The sequence below is a fragment of the Pangasianodon hypophthalmus genome, chromosome 6, assembly GCF_027358585.1.
Source record: "Pangasianodon hypophthalmus isolate fPanHyp1 chromosome 6, fPanHyp1.pri, whole genome shotgun sequence".
In the NCBI taxonomy this organism is placed as follows: Eukaryota; Metazoa; Chordata; class Actinopteri; order Siluriformes; family Pangasiidae; genus Pangasianodon; species Pangasianodon hypophthalmus.
In genome coordinates, this window is record NC_069715.1 from 7,225,597 (window position 1) to 7,239,665 (window position 14,069).

Genomic DNA, 14,069 nt, shown 5'->3' on the forward strand with positions numbered 1-14,069 from the left:
ATGGTACTTATGCATCACACCAGACACGGACAATTCACTGCCACACCACCAGAGGGCACCCTGCACTGACTTTTTAATCACTTCTTCACTGGTTGTTTCAATAGCCTTTACACTACATGTAGAAGGGACTTGGACTTGGCACACTGTTATGCCTTACCCTTTTGCCTGTTTATTTGTGAGAGGTTGGAGCTGTGTGTATCTTCTGACTGACTTCTGGTTTTGGCTAGCCCTATTGCCATTGTCTGCCTGTGTATCTCTGTGTGTCTACCTTTTGCTGGTGACTTTTACCTTGTATTTGGAGTTACATTTTGGATTGCTTGCATCAGGGCCTTTCCTGTGTTTGAGCCAAAATGGTTCTTTGTTTATGGTCTTTGCATTGTGTATACTGTCATTACTAAACCTCTTGCAGATAGATCCTCATCATCCTGCTGAGTCTCCTTTGTTACCATAGGGCTGTGGCACAGTAGGGCTAATACAAAGCAATATCTAAATAAAACTTAGATAGCAGGTATTAGGTATGTCAACTGAGTATATTATTGAGATTTTATAAGTATAACTCCTCTCTTTTTCACAGATTTTGTTAAAATGTAATCCTAGCAGTTTGCAGTCATACTTGTACATTTTAAGGCTTTGCTGGCCTGCAGCATGAAAGTCCATTGAAAGGCTCCAAGGAAAAAAATTCTTATAAAACCTCGTCTTAACACAAAAGACAGACATTCTCTTGACTCCAAGGGAAAGCATAAAAGTCCTGTCCCATATCGCTCAGCTTAATTTTGTGGGTTTTGTGGGAATCATATATAACGTAATTGATAGCAGTAACAAAAATTTATGAAATACCACATCTGCTAAGTTAATTGCTGTCATAGAAATGCTATGTCCATGAGTGCATCCATAAAAGTGCACAAGAAAAGAGAAAACAAATTTGTTGTTATTTCTACCTTTGACCTCACCATCCCTCATCTTCACACCATGCTTCCCACAGTGAGACTGTTATTAAATTCTGTGTGTATTATTGAAATTTGCCCATTTTCCCACTTATGCCTTTGGATCTGTATATTAGCTCTATATCACTATCTTTGATGTATATTCTTTTCCAATATGATTGAGGATCTTAATCCAAATTATAAAAAATAAAATAAAAATGCTCCCACTTGAATCCAAGTCTTCACAGCTGTGACACTTCTGAAATATCAACATAAAATTTACAAGTCACAGAAAAATACCTTGCAACCTTGTTACTTCCTGCTCCAATGGTTGAGAAAATACACTATATCGCCAAAAGTATGTGGACACCTGACTATCAGACCCAATATGTGTGCTTGTTGAAAATCCCATTACAAAATCATGGGCATTAATAGGGAGTTGGTCCTTCTTTGCTGTTATAAACAGCGTACACTTTTCTGGGAAGAGTTTGCATTATATTTTGGAGAGCGGCTCTGGGGATTTGCCCATTCAGTCACAGGAGCTTTAGTGAGGTCAGGCACTGCTGTCGAGCGAGGAGGTGCAGTCTGGGGCGCAGTCAGTTTTCATCCCAAAGGTGTTCAGTGGGGTTGAGGTCAGGGCTCTGTGCAGGACACTCGATTTCTTCGACTCCAAACTTGGCAACCCATGTCTTCATGAAGCTCGCTTCGTGCACAGGGACATAGTCATGCTGGAAGAGCTTTGGGACTCTTAGTTCTAGTGAAGGGAAACTGTAAAGCTACAGCATACAAAGACATTCTATACAATTGTGTGCTTACAACTTTGTGGCAGCAGTTTGGAGAAGATCCACATACGAGTGTGATAGTCAGGTGTCCACAAACTTTTGGCCATAGAGTATAGTGTTTTCTGAAACTATGAAGTAGAAATGTTGTATAAATGCTGTATGACAGTTTATCCTCTAGATGGCAGTTTGCACAGTCAGTTACGGGGAATCTGTAATTCTGGTTCTCAGCCATCAAAAGCAATTTGTTAACTTTGGGAATTCTGCACTTTTTCAAACTTCTCTAGCTGAAGGTTTTGGAACTAATCCTAATTTGGAACTAATCAATTACTTAATTGTTAATTCACATGGTTTTAATGTAACGTATATATTTTTACTGAAAGGAATGTGATTTGATGTTTAGTCACTTTTTAGGATATGAATAATACATGATTACAAACTTTGTAATGTTACATGTTTTAAGTCCTGTACATGAGTTTCTTTTTGCTGGTCACTGCATTCAAGTAGTGTTATTTGTTACAAATTATTTGTTAATAATTTTCTTTTCTTTTTTTTTTTTTTTCTTTTTTTTAATTATTTTCTTAATTTTTTGTTTTTCAGTGTTATGAAAATGTTCTGAATAACTTACTTTTCAAAGTATGCTCTTAGCACATTTTGACTCTTTGCCCGAATGCTCAAGTGCGCACCCAGGACCGATTCTGGGCTTGTTTGGGGGAGGGGCTCGTGATCGCGCGTTTGTTTTCATACAGAAGATTTCTTCTAAAGCATGACTGTTGAATGTTTGTAGGGTTTATATGGAATTATCACTGTAATCAGCAGATACTGATTAGATACTGTAATCAGCAGAACTGATTAGATTTTGGAATTAATCCCAACAGGGTCAAGGTCACAGCAAGGTCAATGTTTCATTAGCACATGGTTTTGTCCTGACTATTGCATCTATTGCGATTATCTGTTTTCTTACCAGCTAGTAAAGTTGGCAGACATTCAAATAAATTAAATCTCAGAGAAAGATTTTGGCACAAATGAGTTAACTCATGTCTTTTTGTTTTGATACATTAAGCCACAGGTCACAGTAGTTTTTCTTTTTTTTTTTTCTTATCATCAAGAAATTCAAATATTGTTTCATGCAGCAGTAAACGTTTTCATAATTTACACAGAGTAAATATGTACCATTAGGTAGACCCCTGGTAATTCAGAGTATTATTTGTCTTCTATATATAGAATTAGGGAATGTCATTTCTCTAATTGTATATGAAAAGACAAATGCACTATTTGTTCAGTATTGTATAGTTTACATTCCTCAGTGTTGCTGGCTTTGTCAAACAGCTGATGTCAGTAACTGTCCTTTAGCTCTCTGCTTCTGGTCCAAAGGTAAGTTTCTCTCAGGACGGCACAGTTGACACCAGCGCTGTGGAAAGAAGCAAGTTGTTGTTTTTTTCTATTTCTATAGTAACTTGCTATATTATTCCAAAAGCAATTACAGAGTGATAAAATTTGCCTTTTTTTAAAGACCCGCACACCTATTCATCAAAGCACCATGCATTACTCATCCAAACAACATTCAACACATATCCCCGAAGTTAACAAATACCCTTCAGAATAAACTGAACCTAAATTTTCACTGATCATAATTTCTTCTTTTTTTGTAACCACTGATTAAATCCTGTTCAAAACCATGCACCAGAGTTTATTCCAATGCATTCTTTCACTGAATCATCTTCAGTAACCTCATTTATCCTGGTTGGTCTTGTGGTGGATCTGGAGCTTATCCCACTGGGCGAAAGTCAGGAATACAGCCTGGATGGGTTGCTAGTCCACTGTCAGGTACCATGCACACACTCATTCACACACTTATTGACATCTAGGGGTACTTTAGAGTAGCCAATTTACCTACTGGGATGTTTATAGGAGGTGGAAGGAAACTGAGGAACCTAGAGAAAACCCACATGGACACCGCAAAACTGTGAGGCAGCAACACTATATGATAGTATATAACTTTAAGATGATGCAAACTACAACTTTAAGGCAAAAGGCATAATACCACCCTCATCAGTGTATTATTGCTATCTAGATGCTATGTTTCAATGCTGCCATTGGGCTATGCAATATTTTATTCTGGGTAACATTACATTGCAATAGTGAGAATTTTCTTCAGGCCTATAAAAACTGTTTTTTTTTTTCCTTATCAAAATACATAGTCAATATCAAACAGGGTCAAAGTTTAAGTTGTTTGAACTTTAAGGGCATCAACAAAGTGTAACATCCAAGCATTGAGCAACATATAAGGAAGAGAAGCCCAAGAAGTTAACATATGTGTCTATTCTCACCTCTCTGAGGTTCCCTTTTGCTTTCCACAAGCGGCCCAGTGCCCATGCAGGAACCAGCAGGATGGAGGAGAGGGCCATCAGCCAGCCCAGCCCGTATGCCCAGGCTGGGTACACATACCAGCGGTTAAACGTCAGAGGCTGGTATTCCACCATAGAATATATGAAAGATACCTTGGAATACAGGAAGAGAGATAATTAGATAGATAGCTGCAATGTTGAGATCTGTAATGGGATCTGTAACTGATCTGTAGAGAAAGTACTGTCTAAGACCAGTAATATCCAGTTATGTACCACTGTGTGGCTTCTTCCCTAAAAATTAACTCACTTATCAGTTGCATGTTGCAGATTACCTGAAAGGGCTTTATCTACTGATTAGTAGATAAAGTAGTAGGAGATAAGCTTCTTTTAGTTAGACAAGAGTGTAACAGCCAAACAGAAGCTTACCAGCAAAACAAATGGGGTAATATATTTCCAGCACAGCCTAAAGATGGCGTTAGGGTATGACCCTGTCATGTCTTCAATGGCATCACACATTCGTTCAGCCCCTGAAAAAGTCACAGCATATAAATGGGGTGAATGTAGGCATGTATTCAAATTTCACTGGGGTTTTTAATGGAGATTTAAGGGTTTAAAGCCTTAGACTACATTTGTCTCCACTTCTCACTGTGAGGACTGATGCTGTATTTACAATGCAATGAGTGAAAGTTACACTATACACAATAAGTTCGATTATTTTGGATTTGACTCCAACATTTTACTTAAAGGCATTTTTATCTACACTGGTTGAAACATAAAGGAATCACAGCCGCTTTTATACATAGTGTTCTTAACTCAGGGCACCATAATATTTGGACAAATTGACATGATCTTGAATAAAATTGTAATGTTCAGTACAACTGTAATATCCAACCTGGACACTCCCACTCCAGACTGCCAGTGGACACCCTCCCCCGAGTTTTGAACCTCTTCTTTGATGATTATTCTCATTTCCTGTTTAACCACTATAAAAAGCACATGGATGTATGATAGACGTAAGTAGCTAACTATCCAAACAATTATAGTCCCCTAAAATGTGTGGACTATGTATAAGCAGACTGTGATTATTTTACCAATTACAAATTAATTTGAGAGCGCAGCTAATATGTGAGGTGTTTGTGACCCACCAAAGGCCCAGCCCACTGCCAGGGACTGAAACACAGAAAGGAAGAAGATGCAGGCTCCATTACAGGCATAGTAGTCAAACAGCTGAAACACGTACATGCCACCCTGCAAGATAGAATTATAAATGAAAATGCAGATCTGAGTATGAGACAAAATAATGACACCTTCCTAGTTTCAAAACTCAAGAAGAAAAAACACTCTAGTAGAGAAAGTGGAGTAGTCTGACATTCGGAGACTGACGGATGTGTAGGAGAGGCTGGGAAAGAAATCCAGTGAACCTTGCTGTTGTATTTTTATTTTATGTATTTTTCTATAGCCATTAGCTAAATACTCTCAAATAATATGTTGAAATTCTTGTTTTGTTTGGCTGCTGAATCTCAATGTTGAAAAATCCACACTACTAACACTGTTCAGTAGACACAGCCAAAAGAAGTCCAGAAAACACATATCCTGACTTAAATGAGAGTCAAATAAAGCATATTTCATAGTATTTTAGAGACATTATTTCTCTATATGTCTTATTTACTCTCATTGTCTCATATTATGTTAAGATCCCACAATGGCTATTGGCAACGTAGCATCCTTTACCATACACAGTGTTGACTGCAGTGACTGGCAAGTTTCTTTCTGTTTCTATCCTCATATTGATGATTATTGTATTATTGTCCCTACCTCTGTGACCATGATTAATTGGCTGAAGAAGCAGATAATACAGAAAAGAAGCAGGAAGATTTCTCGGCATCCAGTTCTACGTAGCACTTTCGGAAACACATCCGTCACTGATGTAATGATCACCTCCATCGCAAGAAACTGGAATGCAATACAAGTACAGCAATATACTTAACAGCTTAACTGTTCAAGCCTGTTTCTAAAGATAAAACACAATTTAGGTGAGCTCATTTGGTATGATGATGAAATGGAAAACAATCAAGCAAAAGTCACAGGGTAAGAGAGAGGTGACCAATTATCACAATGTATCACTGAGAAGATACGGGCAACAATCACTGACCATGTCTTCATTCATGGCAAGATAATAAGACAAGTCAAAGCACCACTGTAGATGTCATTGGCGTCTACAATGCACGGCACAGCCATGACACCTACAGCACTCGCCCTGCAGGCTCGTGCCTATGGCTGAATCACAGCCATGCCGATATTCAGTATAACCGCACTCTTGCTCAAGCAATATTGCTTAATTATCATTTTTATTATTTTGAAGCCCTAAATACAGTGTGTATGGGTGTGTGTACATGCACCTGTGTGTCCAGACCAAGAAGAATAATCATAATGAAGAAGAATACAGCCCACAGCTGAGGCAGAGGCATCAAAGCAACGGCCTGAGGATAAGCTACAAAAGCTAGGCCAGGACCTGGGGGAAAATGGTGAAAATTGGACTAAGAAAAAAAAAAAATATATATATATTTTTATATATATATATATAAAAATATATATATTATACATACTAAAACTTTTGTACAGTACTATAATAATTTATATACATATATGTACACATAAATTACTAATAAATAATATATATAATAATATATTATATATTAGTATGTATAATATATATATTATACATACTAAAACTTTTGTACAGTACTATAATAATTTATATACATATATGTACACATAAATTACTAATCATACATTAGTAATAAGTAATACCTGACTCTGCCACATCCTCTATAGGAACACCTTGCACATGAGCCATGAAGCCCAGAACTGAGAATACTGCAAAGCCTGCTACAAAACTGGTGCCACTGTTCAGCAGACACAGCCAAAAGCAATCCCTAAAACACAGATACATAATTATATTACACTCAGATGAGGCATAATATCTATGATATCCTTGTTAATATTTTTTCTTATTTAATTAATAAACCCTATTTCAATCATATCATGGTTAACATTATTTTATTGATTTCTTTCACTTTCAGCAGTTTTATGCCCAGTGATTATGTTGAGAAGTTCCTGATGACTAAATAACACTTTGTTTGTGTGACTGTAGGACTGTTGCTGGCAAAGTGGAAAAAATTTGCCTTGATTTGACAAAGGTATGATCGGCTAGACAAACATCTGCTTTGCTGTGAGAGCAGGACTGATCATGTTATTCTGTTGTGCATGAGTGAACGCTAGATGGCTTAGAGTTGAATGAGTGTCTCACTCTCAAAGGAACTGTAGATTTGTATTAAATAATTTCATTATGCTTTACATTAAGGTACAGGAAACTAACATATACTGCATTACTTAACCTTAACAAACCATGGGCTTTAGCATTAACACACAAATCACTGTTTTTATAATAATAATAATAATAACCAAATAAACCTGCTAACAACCAATATTAACTACTGACATATTTAATCAGTTTGTGGTGGCTAACTGGCAAAATTCCTCATTTTTCATTTCATCAGATTTCAGTATTTATACCCACTGATGTAATTATCATCATTCAGTAATATGTATTAAATTTATTAATGTTAATTTATGGTGCCTTATTTTTAGTGATGTGAAAATTATTCTAGTTTAGTGTAAAACATTATTATTATTAGTATTAGTATTATTGTCATTATTATTGTTGTTGTTGTTTTATAGCTGAATGGGAGAGAAATGTTACAGTGGATATTAAAAGTCTACACACCGCTGTTAAAATGGCAGGTTTTTGTGATGAAAAAAATGAAACTAAGATAAATCATGTCAGAACCTTTTCCACCCACAATGTGAAATTACAACATATAAAAATTAAGTGAAAAACAATCAGAAACATTTTGGGGAAAAATAGGAAAAATAAAAAAACTTACAATAACCTGGTTGCATAAGTGTGTACACCCTTTTATAATTGGAGATGTGGTTCAGAATGAACCAATCACATTCAATCTCATGTTCAAAAGTAATCATCATACAGCTGTCAATGAAATTATTCTGATTAACCCCAAATAAAACCCAGCTGTTTCTGCAGGATTTTCTTCACATCTTCTTGGTTTCATCTGACTGCTGGTATTTCACTTGTCGAAAGATATCGGCCAGGAGAGGGGTATAAAAAATGTCCATATATACCATGGAACACCATGAAGGCCATCATCAACAAGTGGAGAAAATGGAGCACCACACTGACATCACCAAGAACAAGGCGTCCCTCCAAAATTTACGAAAGGACAAGACAAAAACTTACCAGGGAGGCTGCCAAGAGACCAACAGCAACAATAAAGGAGCTGCAGGAATATCTGACAAGTACTGATTACTCTCTGCATGTGACAACAATCTCTGATATTCTTCACGTCTGGGTAGGGTGGCTAGACGGATGCCCTTTCTCACAAAAAACATCCAAGCTCAACTATATCACCCCAAACTATGTGGCAAAATGTGTTATGGTCTGACCAATTCCAAAAGGTATAATAATTCCATAATTCTAAAAATGTGAGTGAGAAGAAGAGTGGGAAAGAGTGAGAAAATATTGCCAAGTCAAGATGTGCCATGCTGACAGACTCTTACCCATAAAGACTGAGTGGTGAAATAAAATCAAAAGGTGCTTCAACAAAGTATTAGTTTACAGGTATGCACACTTATGCAGCTAGGTTATTGTAAGGTTTTTTTTTCTGTTTTAGTCTATAAAAGTGTCTGGTTGTTTTTCACTTTATTTGTATTCTTTACAATTACACATTATAGAAAAGAAACGATCTGACATGATTCATCTTAGCGTCATTCTTTACTTCATAGAAACCTACCATTTTAGCAGGGTTGTGTAGACTTTTTATATCCATTGTATGTTACAAAATGTTCAGGACAGGTCACCTGTAGCAGTTGTTGTTGTATTGGTTGTAGCTGCCTAGCACAGTCAATATTCCCACACCTATACTATAAGAGTAGCTAATTTGACTGGCTGCCTCCATCCATACCTGCACACCCACACAAACACAGAGAAATTAATCAAGGCACTGAGTAATAAACTGTACTTACTTTGTTAAATGGACTTGAAAGTAACTTTATCTTTAACAATTATCCACCATAAAATTGCTTTTGTCAAATTTTGCTATAGACCTTAACTTCTAAAAGTAAGCCTCCAGAATATGTCTTTTAAGACAGAAGAGATTTTTTTAAAAGAGAACTAAAATAAATTCAATTCCAAATATCTTTTAATCATCAAGGTCTGTAAAAATAATTCCATAGCAATAGTCCATGAAAGTGTTAGCTCTGTGTCTATTTGTTTGTTGTGCGCTTGCAGCACCTGAGGCTCCAACAGTCTGTGGAAGTCGGGATAGAGGTAAAAAATAACACCCTGCATGGCTCCAGGGAGAGTCAGTCCACGAATCAGCAACACCAGCAGCATCACATAAGGGAGCGTGGCTGTGAAATACACCACCTCAGAACAGTGGACAGAAAAGACATTAAATAACATCATGTAAAATAAATTCCAATGTCGCAACTTTTTTAAGTGTTTAGGATTTGATCATTATTAGTGACTAAAAACTATTACACTAGAAACTGAACTAGAACAAAGCAGAACAAATAAATTCAGAAACTTATATGGTTTTAATGGTAACAAATTTATTTGAAAAGCCAAATATACTCACCTTCCCAGTGGACTTTACTCCTTTCCATATAGAGAAATAGCATATGATCCACATAGCGATTAGACACAGGAGAATCTCCCAGTTGATGTTACCTACTTCTTCAATACCTTTAGAAATAGTGAGCACTCTACGCCTGTACAGTAATATGATGGAAATAAGAAATAGCATAATATTCTCTGTAATTAATGTGTAAATCAGTATGGATGTACTATATATATTCCATCTAGGTTAACACTGTGGATTTGTGTAAATACTGAAATGATGACGCTGATGAAAAGCTTTACTATCTTTGCATGTGTATGACACTTACTCCCAAAACTCAGTGGCTGCTGATGTTGAGTTGACCTGTCTTGTCCAGTTGGCATTATTTACAACAGCAATACAGCTGTCTAAGGAAGAGAGAAAGGAATATACACAGTTTGGCTCTGATTATCTCATTAATATCTGTATACTTTATCAGTGTTCATGTTTTTACAGTCATATATTTGGAAATTTGCCTTTAAAAGATATTAAGAAAAACATATTCTAAATTGTAGCAAGCTGTACTCTATAAGCTAGCAGAGGAGGATAACAGGGTGTGGGAAGGGTTATAACCTGGAAAAGGTCAGAGAGGTAAGAGTGGGGGAGGATGTGAAGGGCTTAAAAAATATAAAAATATCCTTATTATATAAATATCCTTATTAAAGTATTGGAATGGCAAAGCTAATGCTTTTGTTTTTGCTATACACTGAAGACAGTGAACATGCACACTGACAGTAACCCAAGTTCAGGGTCGAACATCAGACTGTGCCATCCAAGACGATTTTTTTTTTTCTAAAATATACAGTATTTTCTCTAGAGAGGCTTTCCCTAACTAGTCCTCAAAGTAGCATGAAGTGTTGAAAGCAGAAAAAAGCTGTTTAAGAAAATAGAAAAACACAAATAAATGTAACAGTGCTTATATAGCAAGGTTAGAAGATCATTCAATCTTGGTCCCATTTCATACTTGTGTTCCAGATGTTGTCACAGCTGGCCCAGGGAAGCTGAGATTTGAAGGATAAGACCAAATAGAGCAGTGCCCAGGCCAGGATTATGATGTAGCACATGCAGCCATACAGCTGAATCACCTGGCCTGCATAGCCAACACCTGAAACAGAACATAGATCCAGTAAGTTAAAGACCCCAAGGGAATGAGGTTCCTAATACTGCACAGGGAAAGTACACTATATGGCCCAAAGTATGTTAACACCTGACATTTACACCCATATGTGGGCCTTCCCTAAACTGTAGCCACAAAGTTGGAAACATACAATTGTCTAGAATGTGTTTGTAAGCTGAAGCGTTTACGATTTCCCTTCACTGGAACTAAGAGGCCCAAACGTGTTCCAGTATGATAATGTCCCTGTGTGCAAAGCGAGCTCCATAAAGATATAGTTCACCAGAGCCCTGACCTCAACCTCCTGAACACCTTAGGGATGAACTGGAACACCAACTTCACACCAGGCCTTCTTACCAGATATCATTGCCCAACCTCTTGTGTGCTCTTGTGGCTGAATGGGCACAAATCCTCACAGCCTTGGTCCAAAATCTAGTAGAAATCCTTCTCAGAAGAGTGGAGGTTGTTATAGCAGCAAAGTAGGGACTGACTCCATATTAATGCCCATTGTTTGGAATGGGATGTTCAATACTCATGTGTCCACATACTTTTGGCCATATAGTGTATTTCCTTCAGAATATTATTTATAGCAGTCAAGCCAGTGCATTATTGATAAATGCCCTTAAAATGGATTGGCTAATGCACAGGTAATTAAAGTCATTCTGTTACATTCAGAACAAATTAATCCCTTGAAGATAGATTACGTTGTACATTGTTCAGTCTGAGGGTTGCTGAATGATGAATATGATGAAAGTAGGGTTTATCACTTTCCTCCTTTGCATGGTTCACATAACCAATTTTTTTTAACACAGCTGATTCAACTCATCAGCTAATTCCCAAAGCCCTTGTGAGATTTGTTGTTAGAGAATAGAAGAGGAAGAGGAACTTTATTGTGTAGAACATCAGGTCCTGGATGTGTTATATTTTTCTGCAGCTAAACAATGATAAAACCGAACTCCTTGTTATTGGGAATGAAGTTCAGAGAAAGGACGTGCTGGTTTAGCTGATGTTCCTGTCTGTGAAGGCTAAAAATTGTGTCAAAAGCCTGGGAGATATTTCTGATAGCAACGTCAGTTTTAGGACCCACATAAGTAATGTCTGCAAAACAGCATTCTATCATGTTTAAAAACATATCCAAGGTCTGCGACAGTCTCTCAACTGCTGATATTGAGAAACTTGTATATGCCTTCTTGTCAACTCATCTGGATTACTGTAAGCCTCTCTTATATGGTTTACCAAAAAGCTTCATCACTAGTTTAGAAAAATGCTACTACACGAATCTTGACATGTACAGAAATATGAGATCACAATACATCTGTTTTTAAACAGCTAAATTGGTTACCAATGTCTTTTAGAATTGATTTCAGGATAGGTTTACTGATTTTTAAATGCCATCATGGTCTTGCTCCTGTACCTAGTGAATTAATTGTTTTTATGGCCTATTTTGTTATAATCAAAATAGCGTAAATTCTCTGATGATCTGAGAGCGCTCATTGATCTGGACACATTTAGAGACTAAAGACGTACCTGTTTGTCACAAGCTGACCCCAAACAGTTTTATGCTATTTTGATTATAACTAAACAAATCTCTCTAATTATTTTTTTATGTTCAGGCCCTGATCCATTAAATTTACATGTAGTCTGTTTTTGCATGTATGCTTTAATTAATATGCAACTTGGGAATAGCACTCACATTCACAAATTAATACAACCCAAATGCAAGTATTATATTTGTGGAAGTCAGCCAAAATTATACCACTTACTAAGTTTTAATAGTGAAACTTTATCAGTTTATCATGATTATGCCATAGTAACTCAAAATTATCAGAAACCTTATTAAATTTGCCAAGCTTTGTATAAAATATTCAGCAACTCTAATGCCAACAGAATTTAAATAAGGCCTGTGGAAATTTTTTCTTTCACAGGAACTGATGGCAAAAATGAGGCAAACAGAGTCTTAAAATAAAAATTACACATCATTCCAAGATAGAAGTGAAGCACGAGCTGTTATTATCTTCACTTTAGGTCTGTGTTGTTGAATTTAATGAACAAGATGTTTTGAGAAAGATTAGCCAGATGCTGTAAGGACATTGAGTGACCCACATTATCATCATTCTGCATATCTCAGTGAGGCACAACAAAGATGACGTTCAAGACACAAACAAGTTGATTGCAACATGATAAAAATTTGTCAGAAGCTGACCTTGAATACAGATCCATGAGGTACCTAATGAACACAATGCACCCTTATGTCACTTACCCTCAGCCAGTGGGCAGATTTGTTGCCAGCATGTGATGCCCCCCTCTTGTGTGTATTGTCCCATAGCAGTTTCCAGAAGGAATAGGGGCAAACCACAGGTTACAGCAAGCACCAAGTAGGGCACCAAGAACACCCCTAATAACAAACAATGCCAACTGCCAAATTAGTTAAAAAATACAAAGATTTTTACTTGGCTTCTCCAAATAAAGCAACACAGCAACCACTTGTTAAAGACAAAATATTTGTACATACTAAAATCCTGTTTCTGTATTTGAATATTTTGTGAAATTTTTAAGACAGAGAAAGCACAATGACCATAAATCATCATAAATCATTCATACAACATATGATATACAGAGAGACAATAAACAATATAATATCTCTTTCAGTGCTCTTACCTCCTCCATTCCTGTAGCAGAGATAGGGGAATCTCCAAACGTTGCCCAGACCTACTATGTCTCCTGCCACAGCCAGAAGGAATTCTCTTTTACTCTCCCAAAGCCCCCTCGCCTCTAGTTTTCTGTTTTTCAGCATCTCTTCATGAAGTGCTATCTCCTGCTATGCTGCCTGAAGTGTAACACCTTCTTTGCCGTATCTTTGCTTCCTAGCCCCACTGCTGAGTCTGACACCTGAGCTGTAGTCTATACTTTTTCCCAGACTTAAAAAAGAAGGACGCATACAGTTGTATATATGTATACACACAAGTCACCTTGAAGCTAATTATGAGACACAGGTTTAAACTGAGAAGGGGTGTGGTCAAAACTGAACTGAAAACACACACACACAACGTGAGGGAAAGAGTAGTGAGCTGTGACACCTGTTGTCTGTTTATAATTAAGACACAAATACATACTTTTTTGTAGAATACTGATGGTGGCTTTTATATATAGATATACCAAAAGACACT

The 14,069-nt window shown here is 36.8% G+C and overlaps 1 protein-coding gene across 2 annotated transcripts; it reads right to left on the reverse strand.

The window, feature by feature from the left end:
- Positions 1-2,776: 2,776 nt before the first annotated feature.
- Positions 2,777-13,984, reverse strand: LOC113534453 (sodium- and chloride-dependent GABA transporter 3). 2 transcript variants are annotated; one of them, XM_026927273.3, is made up of 14 exons: positions 13,561-13,975; positions 13,163-13,297; positions 10,753-10,893; positions 10,078-10,156; positions 9,768-9,900; positions 9,422-9,556; positions 8,989-9,092; positions 6,862-6,986; positions 6,450-6,562; positions 5,866-6,003; positions 5,196-5,298; positions 4,477-4,577; positions 4,033-4,203; positions 2,777-3,113 (listed from the first exon to the last, which is right to left on the reverse strand). In XM_026927273.3, the coding sequence occupies exons 1-14, from the start codon at positions 13,694-13,696 to the stop codon at positions 3,024-3,026; spliced, it is 1,704 nt and encodes a 567-aa protein (XP_026783074.1). In that variant the 5' UTR covers positions 13,697-13,975; the 3' UTR covers positions 2,777-3,023. The 2 variants fall into 2 exon arrangements, 1 of the variants encoding a protein (XP_026783074.1); XR_003403498.3 differs by lacking the exon at positions 2,777-3,113 and adding an exon at positions 4,943-5,033 and having other exon boundaries at positions 4,150-4,203; positions 13,561-13,984.
- Positions 13,985-14,069: the final 85 nt, after the last annotated feature.

Coding starts and splice junctions, on each gene's coding strand:
- LOC113534453 (XM_026927273.3), bottom strand. CDS start 13,696: ATGCTGAAAAACAGAAAACTAGAGGCGAGGGGGCTTTGGGAGAGTAAA. Junction 10,157..10,752: donor TGACAACATCTGGAACACAA/GTATGAAATGGG, acceptor TCTCTTCCTTAG/ACAGCTGTATTGCTGTTGTA. Junction 6,563..6,861: donor AGAGGATGTGGCAGAGTCAG/GTATTACTTATT, acceptor ATTTTCCCCCAG/GTCCTGGCCTAGCTTTTGTA.